We start from the raw sequence: 13975 nt of genomic DNA, 5'->3' as shown, positions 1-13975 counted from the left end.
TGTGTTTACAGGACCTTGAAAACAGCCTGGGGATATAGGACATCTGAAAGTTTCCTGAATCACAAACTGAACATGATATAACAAAATCATCCTGTTGCAAAAAAAGGCTCATACCAGTCTGAACTGTATAAGCAGATAAAGGAATTTATTAATCAGTACTTGGCATTGGCAAGGCCTCAGCTAGAGAGAAAGAGTGAGCAAGCTGGGGTTTCTTAGCTGAAAGAGAAGTGGGAGCAAAGACATAACTTTAAATACATAAGACTGTTGAAAAACATGGCAGTAAATTATTTTCCATGTCCATTTCCAACAGGAGAAGAAATTATAGGTTTACACCATGGTATGGGTAAGTCAGTTTAGACTAGAGAATACCTTTTACCAGTAAAGGACAGTGAAGCACTGCAATAGAGCATTTGAGGAAATGTTAAGAATTTGTCACTGGAAGTCTTTAAGAACAGGTTAGAGAAACATCTGTCGGGAATAACATAAATCCAGCTGATCCTACTGACAGTAAAGGGAACTAGCTGACCTCTTGAACACTATTCCTGCTCTGTGTTTGTTGGAGCCTCTGGAAAAAAAAAATTGTTTCCTTGCTAAGACTTCCTGAATGTTTTCTGAGTTACAGCCGTGAGGATCATCTGTGTTTGGAATCAGTCTGTTGAAGTCACTGTTTGTTGGAACTTTGCAGAAGCCAGCAGTGAAGGGACTAGATCCCACCCCTGCCCTGCAGTCGCACAAGGAATCCCGTTTACAGTGTATCTCCAAATCTGTTCCAAACGAGGCATCGCATTATCACTGTGTTATGGCACCTGTTTTTGCACTAGAACTCTAAGGCAAAGGAAGGTAAAAGTACTACAACAAGACAAATCGGATACTGGGGAATCGATGCCCTTCCAATTCCAAAAGAAAAATCCAGCCTGGCATGCTCAGAATTTATTTACCAGATGAATAGACAGCGTGATTAATGAGCTGTTAATTACTAAAACAGGAAAAAACAGTAAGAAAATCTTATTTCAAAGTGTTTACAGACTTAGCAGTCTAACAGTCTTATCTCCCTTCCTCAGCTGTGTTTTCTGAGTCAGCATTAGTTAAATTTTCCAGCAAGCCCTACATGAAAGATAGTGTAAAGGGTGGCTACGGATTTCCAGTCAGTGACCTCACCTTTGAGTGGGACAGTCACCACATTTGCTCTGACATTCCTTCTATGAAGTAGTGCAGTGACAGCTGAAGTTGCTTTCAAGAAGTCATCACAAAGGTGGTCTGACAGTATCCAGTACCTTAACTTTTCTCAGCACAGGAGACACATTACCTTGAATTTCTTGATTTTTTCCAAGCTGGTGACAATGGCAACTTATTTTGAAGTTACGTCAGCAGTGTTTTACGTCTGGGTTATGACATTCGTGGCTCAAAATGACTTTATAACAGGTATGTAGAGTTCCACTTCTTAAAGTCTCCTAGTTAAACAGTAAAGTACTTGAACAAAGTAGCTAGATTTGCAAATTAAAATGGGGGGTGTCTGTGTAAATGTGTTTCTGGCATAGGAAACCACAACAGGGTTTTGAGAATACAGTGCAATGAAAACTACTCTAGGATATAGGGGAACTTTCATTGTTAGTCTAATTATTGTCTGAATGCTGTAGCATTATTGTCTAAGTGCTACAGAACTGCTTGTTGTAAAGATTTGGTATTGCATTTAGGATTAAGTTTAGATCTATTGAAATGTGATTTGACATTGTGTTATTTAAAATACCATAGCAAACAGTTTTGTACAATCCTAAGACAGCAAAACATGCATGAAACCAGTTCTGTGTGTCTGTACTAAAATACTATCTTTAATGCAAAGTTGTTTGCTCTGATTTGGCAATATCCTAACACTGCCTTGATTTACAGTGTTGAAAAAAATGCGTGGCAGGGATCTCCCAGTTCATCTTGAGGGCAGTCATGCCTGTATCCCATTAATACAGTGCAAAAATTCCTTCTCTGTATAAACAATCTGTGAAAAAATGAATACAGGGAATTGCTAACATCAACTTTATCATATAGTTCTTAGAGAAGCCTCCTCCCTCAAACATTATTATATTAACCTGTGTTTTTCAATCAGGGTCATAAATATCCCTTTCTTCTATATGTTAGTGAAATCTGAATGTCTTCTTCAAATTCCCTAACTGAGGCAATGTATTCTAACTGCAGTAGCTACGAGGATATCTGCAGATACCCAATAGACATCAGAAGTTTCCAGATGTTTCACTGTAATTTGCAAGAAGTAAATGCTTGCTCAACCTATGTAAAAGAACACACATTATTGTTGCAGACAGTTGATTTTCTTATCTTCTGAAAGGCTTCAGAAGGAAACTGAGCAAATCAGATACTCATCTCAAGTCCTATTGAAATTCCACAGGGTTGGAGTACCTAACAACAGTAGTCTCCTCCAGCAGTCCCAGCCACTGAATAATTTTCACTGGGGAAATGGAGAGCTTGAGTCTTAAGACTATTGCTTCCAGCTGTTAGGACCCCCCTTAGTTCTTCTCCAAGCCTCCCTCAAGATACCCACTCATGCACCCTCTGCTCAGCTGGTCCAAGCTGGTCTGGTTTAAGCTCAGGGCTGATGTCCAGCTGCGTCTTCAAGCTGTGTTGTAGCATGCCCTGTCCCCTCCTGCACTGACTGACTGACTGGGCTTCGTGGATGGACTTGGGTTGTAGGTAGCCTTGTCTCCAGGATGGACTTCAGGCATGTGTTATAGGTAGCACCATCTTCTGCTGTTCCCAAATGAACTTTCTGATGAACCCTGCACCTGACTCACTGTCTTGCTCTCTCTGGGGCTGCCAGTGAAACCTGCCCCTGCCACCACTGTGGTCCTGCTGAGGTGCTGTGGGGCTCTGCCCTGGTCAGTGAGGGCAGTGTCCTGCCTGTGCTGTGGTCACCGTCAGCTCCTAGCTCCTCTTTCCTTGTGGAACAGCCTCATTCTTGCTGCCTCCTAACATCAGTAGCCAAAGGAAACTCTAATAAATCAGAGTGAAGGCTTGACACAAGACAAAGGCAGAAACAACAGCTTCCCCAAAAAAGCAGGAGGAGAACTCATGCACAATGAAGCCAATACCCATAGCTTATAAAAATGGAACAATTTTCATCCTGTCCTTGACTTTGTCTGGTTGGGAGATTCTTCTGTCTAGGTTTTCCCACCTTTCTCAGTAAAATAGTTTTTTCACACAGATCCAAATACTGAGGAGAATGTCCCATTATTAGTAGGTTAACTAAATAAAGCAAAGCATAAAGTACAGCTATGTGCAGCTTGTGGACCAAAAATGATAATATGCTTCTAAAGGGTTAGTCTGTCTCCTGTACAAACTCAGTCATCTTTAGAACAGAGTTCAGAGGTGATTGAAGAAGTGATGAGAAGACTTGAAGAGGCTACTGTTCTCTTTCTGGATTTCTTCCTCACACTGTGAAACCATCTTGGAATTTAGATTGAAGCTGATAACTTTTCCAAAACATTTCTTTTACTTCACCATTTTTTAAAAGGCTTAGTGAATTCTAAGGCACAAATTTGGTCCATGCCCTACAGTCACTTTTCTTGTCACTTAAGACTTAATCTTCTGGTACGGAATTTTTATATTATGCTATGTATCTATCATGAAATTCTCATGTAAAAATATTTGTCCTGTAGCTGAATGACTAAAGACTGTAACAGTTTACAAGTATCTAGGCAACTTTCTGAGGTTTCAGGATATTCCATTCAGTTAGCTGCTCAGCTTTATCTGAAATTTGTGAAGTTGGTCATTGAGAAACTTTCATTCTCAACATTACATTTTTTAAAAGTTGTATTAATTCAAATCTAAAGATGGGAAAGTAATTGATTAAGTAAGCAATGAGTGAAGTATGAGCCTAAAAAGTAGTAAGAGAAGAAAGGAATTAGACATAAACCATAGTGGAGGAGTGGGCTTTCAAAAACTAAGAAAGAGGAATTGTGGGATGTGCCACAGCAGCTGAGACAGGGAGTTATTCAGAAAACAAGAAACAATTCTCAAGAGGCCCGGGAGAGTTGCCTGTTAGCAAAAGGGAATCAACTCAACTCTGGAACACATTAGAATGGAATGGAACTATTTCGCTTGAAAGGGACCTCGGACGATCACCCAGTCCCACTGCTGGACCAGTTCAGGGCTGACCAAAAGCATGTTGATAAGGACATTTTCCAATCCTCTTCAACACTGCCAGGCCTGGGGCACCGACCGCCTCTCCAGGAAGCCTGCTCCAGGGTTTGACCTCTCTGACACAGATGTACTTTGGCCAAATTGAAGACATACAAGAGGGCATTTGTGAAGACAGACTGGCTGAAAGGAATAAATTTGACAGCGTGAATCATCTTCACACAGGGACTGCTTGGATAGACTTGAGGTCCTTGATACCCACACACATCTTCACTGAGCAACAGGGCTTCTCTGCATCCTCATGCAGTATGTTTGGGCTTGTCTTATGTTCGAGTCAGGGCTGGATGCAGCCACAATTTGGCTTTGGGGACTGCTCAAGTGTTCAGTTGGCTGGCCATGTGCCTGGGTCTGCACCACAGCAGAGTGTGTTAATGGGAGATCACAGCCTCCATCACTGCCAAGATAAGTCCCTTTAATTCAGTGATTGCTCTACCAAGCATTTAAGTCCAATTAAGCTAAATGTGAGGACAGCAGAGATGCATCTTTTACCAGAAGCCATTTCCAGCCCCTCTACACCTAGCAGGAGCAGGAGTGAAAAGTCTGCCTTTCTTTTAGTACTCCACACAGGCTTAGTCATCTTTTCATCCCCTCCTCGCCATAGGAGTGGCTTGGTTGCTTGTTCTCTTTTCATTCAGAAAATTCACTTTAACCTCTGTTGCTAAGAAGTCTTCTGATGGATCTGCAGGCACCACTTCATCCTGTCCTGAGGGTTTGTGGATCGTCTGTATTCTGATGCGCAGATTTTATGCCGCACTGATTTGTGTACATACCTGGTGAGCACACAGTGTGAAAGCATACTGAGCAAGGAAGTAACACTTGTGACTTGGTTATCTGAAATGCTTGCAATGAAATGTTGAAATGTTTCATTTAATATGGCAGTTACTCTATGTAACTCAAAAAGAAAAAAAATCTTTTTTCCAGTATATGCTTCCAGTGAAATATGGAGGCAAAAGAATAATATCCTTTCTCCTTGTTTGTGTCCAATCCTGAATTCTGCCCTGTGTCCGTAACACAGGCTAAGAAAGTAGAGCAGGTGTAATCAGACCTAAGCTATGCATTTCCTGGCGCAGATGTCATGAACAGTGCCAGCTGTGGCCATCTAAACAAGCTCCTCTGGAGGAGGAATGGGGAAAAGTGTCACAAATTCACCCAGCTATCCCGAGCACTCAGCAAATGGAACACTTGACAGTGGCTGGGGGCAGAAGCACCATGCCAAGCTAGAAAAAAATGAAGTTTAGGAGGAATAAGGAACATCACCTATAAAGATTTTATCATTCGTTTATTTCCTTATTGTTATATTAATTCAATGAAAAATTATGTATAACATCTTTGATAGAATTCATAGTGGTAGGAGGTGTACTGCCAGAATCAGTGCCTCAGTGCAACTGTTAGTTTTATCTTTTGAATTTTTTTTACAAAAAGAAAAACAACCTGTCTGATTACTCTTCTCATTTTGCATGAAAAAAATATGACAGAGTGTCTTTAGTAAGCCACTCACTCCAGGTGATGACTCCAATGCCAACTGTATATGCATTTAGTCTAATAACAGCCAAACCCCTTAAAATTCTAGGCTATTGTGTTAAGAAAGTACGCTCTATTTTTAAAGCATGTCATCGTTGCTAGAAATTAGTTTTCTACTATCCTCAAGCTAGAAACTTTTAAGAACATTGAGTTCAGTTGAATGTGATCTTAAGTTCTTCACGAGGAACAGATGTTAATATTCAAATACTAACTTTGAATATTTATGTCTAAATTACAGGTTCCGTTCTTTCACCTTGCAGGATCACAGGTGTAGGAATTTATCTTGAGGAGAAAGTGAATTTCTCAGAAGCAAGTACTGCATGTAATCAACTGAATCTACAGTTGGCAAGTAAAGAGCAAGTTGAAAAGGCCTTGAAACATGGCTTTGAGACATGCAGGTACATGACATCAGTTAGTGCCCCATTGCCTTCGGTGAACGCCTTTACACACATCTGAGGCTGGTGATAAATCGAATATTAAAAGGGCTGATGCTTTTTATTGTAGCTATGGATGGGTGAAAGATGGATTGGTTGTCATTCCTCGGATAACATCCAACAAGAAATGTGGCAAGGGCAACGTTGGACTAGTGCTATGGCGTGCTGAACCCTTTAAGACATTTCAGGTTTACTGCTTCAACTCCTCGGGTATGCAAGCAAGACAACTACGTTTTTTGTATTTTGGTTTAGCTTTTATTATTTTTTAATATCAGCATGAAAAAAATCATGTGAGTGAGTTCTTAAAATTTGTTGGCCCTTTCCCCCCAGTCTTAGATGTTGTCAGGCTGTACTTAGCTCTGTAGGGGAGGAAAAAGCTTCCAATAAATACCAATGGTCAGTTCAGTTAACCCAAATTAATGATTTGGTGCTGCCATGCAAGCTCTTGAAAAAGAGTTGCTTTTACCATTCTGTAATGTTGACACAAGGCTCTTCATATGTTTTTATTATTTAGGCACATTAATTTCAAAGACAGTGAATTGAATCTTTAAGCAGGGTGTTTGTGTTTGGTATGTGTTTTCTTGCAAAAAGACCAAGACTGGGGTATTTCAGGAAAAGTTGTATGTTTCTTAGTAAAAGGAAATGTATCCATTAAACTAAATTAAAATATAAGCTAGAATAGCTGAGAGACCATAAAATTAACTAGATTCCAAATCTCTTATCAGTATAATCAGACAGCTTCCTTTAATATGCATTGTCCTATGTGTGAAAAGACCTCCCCTTCTCCTCACTGACTGTCTATTCCCAGGTTGGAGATACAACAGTGGAACTTGGGCCTTGATATAAGTTAGATCTTCTTAAATCTAGATTTAAGATCAGTATTGCTTCTTAATGACTCCTGTGGTAGTAACTGAAAATAAGTATTTAACTAGAGGCACTGTGTTCCTGCTGGTGTCCCATATCTATAGTTATTATGTAACAACTATCCAAATAGTTAGACCATATACAAGATCACTAAATTATTTCTAATCAGTCCCTAGACCTTGCTAATGAGTTTTAGATAACAAGAGCAAGAGATTATGTACAAAATCCTAAAATTTTTTGGGAAAGATGTCTGAACAAGGGTTGGAAAGAGCAGGGGAAAGGTGGATATGCAAGATAGGCCTATTCCAAGATATAAAAACCTCAGACCATGTCTGATGACTCTGAACGCTGGAGCTTTCAAAGAGGCTGAGGATAAAACTGTTAGGAAGAACATCATGCTTTCACAGGTGGGCCTTTGTTCATGAGCCATTTCAGTGAGGGAGGGTAGAAAATACAAGTCAACGGCTTACAAAGTGTCTGACTGCTTATAAGAAAGCACCATTAAAAACTGACTTAACCAAAGCTCTGTAAACTTAATTACATGATTGGGCTAACTTAGTTTTTCTCTACAGTCCATAGCTTCATTGATGAATGCACAGATGAATTAGTACTCGGGCAACATGCTCTGAAAGCAGCTGATGCTGTTGGAACTGTTACTTCTTCTGTTTGTATGCAATATGGTGTTTCAGTGCATGAAACATGTCATTCTGCATCAGAGATGTTGGGTAGGCTGGGTAATGCTAAGGAGGTAGCAAGTAATTCCAAATTCCTTGCTTTGCTTTAATTTCAAAAAATGATACTGTTACAGTATGCGAAGAAAGTTAAGCTTCCTGAATAGTTGGAAAATACCTTAAATAATGTATATTTAATATTAACATGATTCTGCATTTCTTAATTGCCAAACTGTTGCCTGTTCTAGGCATTTCTTAGCCAAGATATTTGGCAGAAGCTCATTCTGTCAATTCTCTTTGTGCCAAAGAAATGTCAAAATCACTTGAAAACTGTAGTGGAAAAAATAAAAAGCCCCCGCCATTTAGATTTTTATTCTGTGAATGTAACTGCGTCATCAGACTTCCCACAGGGATTCCTTTGGAGAACAGTACATACGTCGTTTCCCTGTTATTTATGTTGTAATTTGGTGACATTTTTATAGCTTTACAGAATATAAAACTTCACTAGAAAAGAAGAATTTTCACATTTTCACATTTTCACATGAGCCTCATTCAGAGCTCAGCTTTTCCATATACATATAAAAGTCCACTTGCACCCACGTTTTTGTATAGACAACATTCACATCATTTAAATGACTTAATAAGTTTGATTTGTTCTAGCCCTCATTAGAATCATGTCATTTTTTTTTTCTCTCTCACTGGTACCTGGTTTATCTGAAAGTTTTATGGTCTACTTTTGTTTCCAGGAAGTCAGAGTAGTATTCGAAGTACCAACAGTGCATCCATATGTTTTGAACATATACATAATAAAATAGAAATAGTTTTTAATCTTGGATCTGCAGTTAAGTCTCCTCCTCTGCAGGAGGTGATATTATTGGGTTTTATATGCATTATATAAGTACTTTTCAGGAAGAATCTTGTCATTGGTATGCAATTATAAAATGAGCACCACACTTGCTCAAAAAGGTGTTTAACTGTGTAAATAATGATAAAAGTTGCATAATCTGGGTTGTAGCTACATCTTTGTAACAGGCACACCTGATTTGGGTAAGGCTTTTGTGAATGAATAAATAATAATTTCCAGAAGGGAATGACTGAGGAACAAATTCAATAAACGTGTGTGTACAGTAAGTACAAAACTAACATCCAACACAACTCTTACATATTTCCTTTCCCTGCTGCAGATGTTCACATTAATTCATGTAAACCAGATCCAGCTACAACCATACTACCTTCACTGAGTGCACCAATGGACTTGACTGCATATTCAGGCTCTGATTTGACTGAGAACATCACAGCAGTGTCCAATGTGACCGAGTCAGAAAAATCCCTCAAAAAGATGAGGTTTCGCGTTATATGTGTAACTGAAACTCTATTACCAACAGAGGGGACTACTACAGAAATGCCAGAGGAATTCTCACTGGTTGGCTCTCCTAACTACACTTCCCACACTGCCTTTAAGAATGATGCCATTGTCTTTGGAGGTAAAGACCATATAGGGTAGCTATTTAATCGGAAGAACTAGTTGCATAGGTGTTAGTGGTAAAACTCTTTACTGCTGTTTTTGTTTGCTACTCAGCATCCGTGTCGATACAGCTGTACCTGGAGGCAGAATAGGAGCATTGCAGCTTTGCAAAAGCAAAGGTTATAAGGCAGAGGATTTTAAAATAATTTTAAAGTAGAAGTAAGATCTTATTTTACACTTTTTGATAATATTTTAATATGAAATGGTGGAAGTTAATTCTGGTTAATGTGATTGGGGTAAACACATTTCTGAGAAAGTCTTAGCAAACACCATCTGCTCCAAGTAACGGAAAACTCAGCAGGCTCTTAAAAACAAAAGAAGCCAGGAAAGCGTTAAGGAGAATTGTTGTTCTCCAAACATGGAGGTGTTCTTGAGATATGAGGTGTGAATAAGTAACCCTAATATCCAGCAACTGAGAAATAGACTAAATATGAGGAAAAGCTTTCTAACTGTAAGGATAGTTAAACGCAAAAATATGTTCTCTAGGCAGGTTGTAAGAACCCTGCAATGAGCAGATTAGACAAACATCTGTCAGGGATTGATTTAATACCTGTTTTAGTCTCGAAAAAATGAGTAGGAGTAACTAACCTCTTGAGATTCCTAATACCTCTATTCTTGAGTTGATGTGTATGTACCTCTTACACTAGCCTATTTTTTTAGAAGAACCTGGGTTTATGCTCTTGAGCCTTTAAAAAGTTAGAATTAAGTGCATAGAAAAACTGTATGCTTATCTCACTCTTTTCTCTAGGTATCCCCACTGCACTTCTTGTGCTAGCAGTCATCTTCTTCATTATTTCAGTTGTTCTAGCAGTCTGCTATATCAAAAAGTAAGTTTTTTTCTTTTCCATTCTCTTGGACTGAGTTAATACCTAGAGTAGAACCAATAAAGGTTTTAAATATATAAAGAGCAGAGAAGTGATAATGACATAAGAATGTAACACAAAGAACAAAACCTTATGCCCCGTTGTTATGCAGATCGAGTTTGTTGTTGCTGTTGCCATTCCCCGCATTAGAAAAGGAACCAAAGATTAATATTTTTGATTAGTCAGTCATGCCTAGCATGAAACATTTCCAGGTGTGCCAAAATAGCAACACTGCAGTGTTTGTATGTAAGCCTGTTTATGCAGTTTTATTCTTGTTTCTTTCTGTCAGACTCAAGGTAAGTTTTTATTCTTAGACTATGATTGTGGTAAAAAAAAAAAAAAATTGTTGAGCTCAATTGTCATGCATAAAAGATCTTCAACACAGTGCATCACTGAATCATATCAAAAAGTTGTGTGCATTTCTCACATCCTAGCCCAGATAGCTTTATCATGATGTACCATGAATCCTGAATATGTTGTCTGTTTTAAAAAAAAAAACAGGAAAATATTTCTTTAAAAAGCACAATTTGAAAAAGCCAAATGATCTAGCACGCCACTATTCTCTGTGAGACTTTTGCTTGAGTATGGCAAAGTTAATTCTAGATATTTTTCACTTCAGTTCTTGAGTGATACTACCAAACTATGTCAGTGTTTCTGCTTTACTATCCCTTTTTTCTGTTTAAAGGTACAAGAAAACCTTCCCATTTGCAAACAAGAATCAGCAAAAAGAAATGGTTGAAACTACTGCTCTCAAAGAGGCTAAGTCAAATGACAAAACACCTGAGAAGAAAACAAAGAATAATGGGAAAAAGATAGAAGAGTCCAAAACCAAGCCTGAGGCCACAGTAAAATGTCTAGAAGCAGAAGTTTAAGGGAAAGAATGTACAATTCTTGATAGAAATATGAAATGAAGCACACAGAACTTAGCAATGCTTTTAAACATGGGTGATTGTAAATACTCATGAATCAATATTTTCTCTGTCTTAACGTATGAAAACATGTTTTTAGTGATTACATCTTTAGCTCTACATGCTCTTGCAGAAGAACATGATATCTTATTTACTGGATATAAAAAAATCCATATTACAGCTCATTTGTCATCTTTAATGAAATAATTAGGAATATGCTGTTAACGACATGCAGTGTGTTAACTAGTTGCATGGAACTCAGATCAATATATAATGAAAAGGGTTTTTTTAATCTGGCTGGAGGATGTCTGCTAACTTAACGTCTAAAATAAGATAATGATACTGTAGCTCTTCCTCATGTAGATTAGCTTATTTCCATTAAGTAGTTGCATACTGTTTTTAAAAAGGCTGTTTACAAACAAAATAAATGTCTGTTTACAAGTGAGTAAAAAAATCAAAGGATCAACCCACTGTCATTCAAATACCCAAGGAAGGGTCAAAGATGCTGATGTTTATATATATATATACACAACAATGAATAACTTAGATATCTTAATCATATCATAATTTACTGGTTTATTTATTAAAACCTGTATTGTTCTGCATCAGATATTTGATGGGGGAAAAAAACCTTCACCTTGAACTGCATCACAGCAGCTATATTTAAGATCTTTTGTGTATATTTAAGTGTGGCTTTCATAATAAAGACCCCGAGTGGTATGGGATCTTTACAGTACTTGGTAAAAAATTAAGTATGGTAGATATGTTTGCCTGGACAATTTATTCTCATGAAAGCTGTCTCTCAGTAAAAAGCTCATATAACCTTAATGTTACAGAATTAGTTGTTATAAAAGAACACTGCTAACAAATTACCAAATATTTTCTTGAATAAATCATCTGGATAACTTATTTTTACATGTGAAGGAGGTTATTATGGCAAAGAAGTTTCTTTTTAGATCAAACAGCTTGAAAAATACAGTCTTAAATAAAATAGCAATATAACTGCTCACATATATTGTGTATTCTACAGTGTAGGGTTCTTGGTTATGACCTTTCATGGTTTTGATTCACAGGAATTAAAAAATTGCCCAGTGGTTATATATTCCACTAGATAGTGAGTTATAGTGTATTGCTAATAGCACAGTTAGACATTTCCTGTGTTGTTTTTTGTTTTCTCTCTTTTTTTTTTTGATAGCTCAGAAATATTTCATGGCTCCAAGAGTCTGGACTCTGTTGATACACAGTCTACCACTGCCATTAAAGCTATACTGCGGCAGAAAGACTATGATTGAGTACAGCTCCAAAATCTGCTAATTTCAGATGTCCATCAACAGCATTTCAGCCGAAAAATGTGCTGTGCAACAGAGGAAAGCACTAGATACAGCCTTCCCACTCAGTTAAGTAATTCCTTTCCTTGCAGTAATACTGCAGTAAAGCCATGTATCTGTCCTGGCAACCTGAATGAAAGCACTCTATGCCATGGGAGCAGTGAGAGTAGACAGCAGAAATAAGGCCATCAGGAAGGGCCACAGCCAACACTTGTCACGATGGTGTCAGAATAGCAAGGAGCTTAAGGACACAGGCAACGCTAGTGGATTCCAGGTAATTGTGGACTTTTTTTTGTGATATTACAATTTCCCTTCCACCTCTCTTATCTGTGTTTTAGAGATTAGAAATTACCTGTTTCTCTATTATTTTCCTTGCCACAAAGAGATAATTATCTGTATCACCTCTCTTATTCTCCTACTAATATTACCTCCATTCCACAGGTATCACCTTCCTTTTCTCTCAGATTGTCTCATTCATACCTGAAGAAATTCAGGAAATTGTTCTCTAGTTCCACTCCAGCTGGAAGTTGTTACTTCTGGTTTAGATTTAAATAAGGGCTTTTTTCCCCATCCTTAAGTGTTTACTTTCTAAAATATCTATACTAGCTGAAATAATGAGATATTGCCTTAGCCTAAGCCCATTATCTTGTTTTATCATGTACCTTAAAAACTGATAGCTTTCATCCTGACCTTTGCGCTGACACCGGCCAAAGCATGATCTGCCTCTCCCTTCCATTACACAATTTATGCCAACACTAAAAAGACTAAAAGGAACATGTTGGGCTGTTCTGTATGTAATAAAAGCTAGCTGTAAGTACTCATCAACAAGTGCTGTATTTGATGTTGGCTGTATGTAATGAGTACAACTCAAGTCACGTATGAATTAGAAAGTACAAAATGTTCTTGCTCATTGTTTAATAGAGTTGCAAGGGATGTACCACTACAAAACAAACAGGAAACTTTTATTTAAGTTCTAGATAAAGTGTAAAAAACCCCAAGCCTTTAACTGGTAGTAGCAGAAACTTAAGAGAAATTACTATGGGTTTGACTTTAGTCAAGTGTTGTGCTTTTTCTTATGGGACATTCTCAACAGCTATGAATGTCTCCTTGATGTCTCAGAAATGGCATTATGCTCAAGTGTCTTGGACAAATAATTAATTCCGCCTAGGAGGAGATGAGTTTGCATTGGTCCTTTGACGGTAACGCTGCTCAGGTTCCCACACTGAGGCTACAGATGTTTGCTGACCTTAGGCCGGGGGGGCGGTTGGCCTGCAGGAAATGCAGCGAGGTTCCCAGTCCAGCCCCTCCCGGCTGGATGCAGGGGTGCCGAGCGTGGGAAACACGTGTGTCTGTGTGGGCAGGAAGGGGAAGCGCTACTCCTCCTCTCCAAGTTAAAAAAACCCAAACCACCACAGCTCTAGACTTGAACCTTGAAGCATCAGGATGTGGATGACCCAGAGGATGTGCTAGGATTTCTGTTCCTAAAGGGCTTGTGCTCATTCATGGCTGTTGGGGTTTTTGGTGAAAAGAGCAATGCCCTCTGCCCCGCCGGTCCCGGTCCCGGTCCCGGTCCCGCATCCTCCCGCCGGGCGGGGGCTGTGCTGCGCCAGGGGAGCGCGGTGCGGGCCGGGCGGCGATTCCCTGCGGAGCGCTGCCCC

The 13975-nt window shown here is 38.8% G+C and overlaps 1 protein-coding gene across 1 annotated transcript; it reads left to right on the top strand.

The window, feature by feature from the left end:
• The first annotated feature begins 855 nt into the window (after positions 1-855).
• LYVE1 (lymphatic vessel endothelial hyaluronan receptor 1) lies at positions 856-11610 on the top strand. Its single transcript, XM_026850722.1, has 6 exons — positions 856-1422; positions 5963-6122; positions 6229-6368; positions 8878-9177; positions 9967-10045; positions 10767-11610. The coding sequence occupies exons 1-6, from the start codon at positions 1341-1343 to the stop codon at positions 10951-10953; spliced, it is 948 nt and encodes a 315-aa protein (XP_026706523.1). The 5' UTR covers positions 856-1340; the 3' UTR covers positions 10954-11610.
• The last annotated feature ends 2365 nt before the right edge of the window (positions 11611-13975 follow it).

This window comes from Athene cunicularia (genome assembly GCF_003259725.1).
Source record: "Athene cunicularia isolate RWA chromosome 5 unlocalized genomic scaffold, athCun1 chr5_part3, whole genome shotgun sequence".
In the NCBI taxonomy this organism is placed as follows: domain Eukaryota; kingdom Metazoa; phylum Chordata; class Aves; order Strigiformes; family Strigidae; genus Athene; species Athene cunicularia.
Note: the sequence above shows the minus strand (reverse complement) of the source record. Positions and strands in the feature narration are given on the sequence as shown.

Excerpts from the sequence above, each read along its gene's own strand:
- LYVE1 (XM_026850722.1), top strand. The coding sequence starts at position 1,341 with ATGGCAACTTATTTTGAAGTTACGTCAGCAGTGTTTTACGTCTGGGTT. Across the intron at positions 6,123-6,228 it reads CATGGCTTTGAGACATGCAG|CTATGGATGGGTGAAAGATG; the intron begins GTACATGACATC and ends TTTTTATTGTAG. Across the intron at positions 6,369-8,877 it reads TTACTGCTTCAACTCCTCGG|ATGTTCACATTAATTCATGT; the intron begins GTATGCAAGCAA and ends TCCCTGCTGCAG.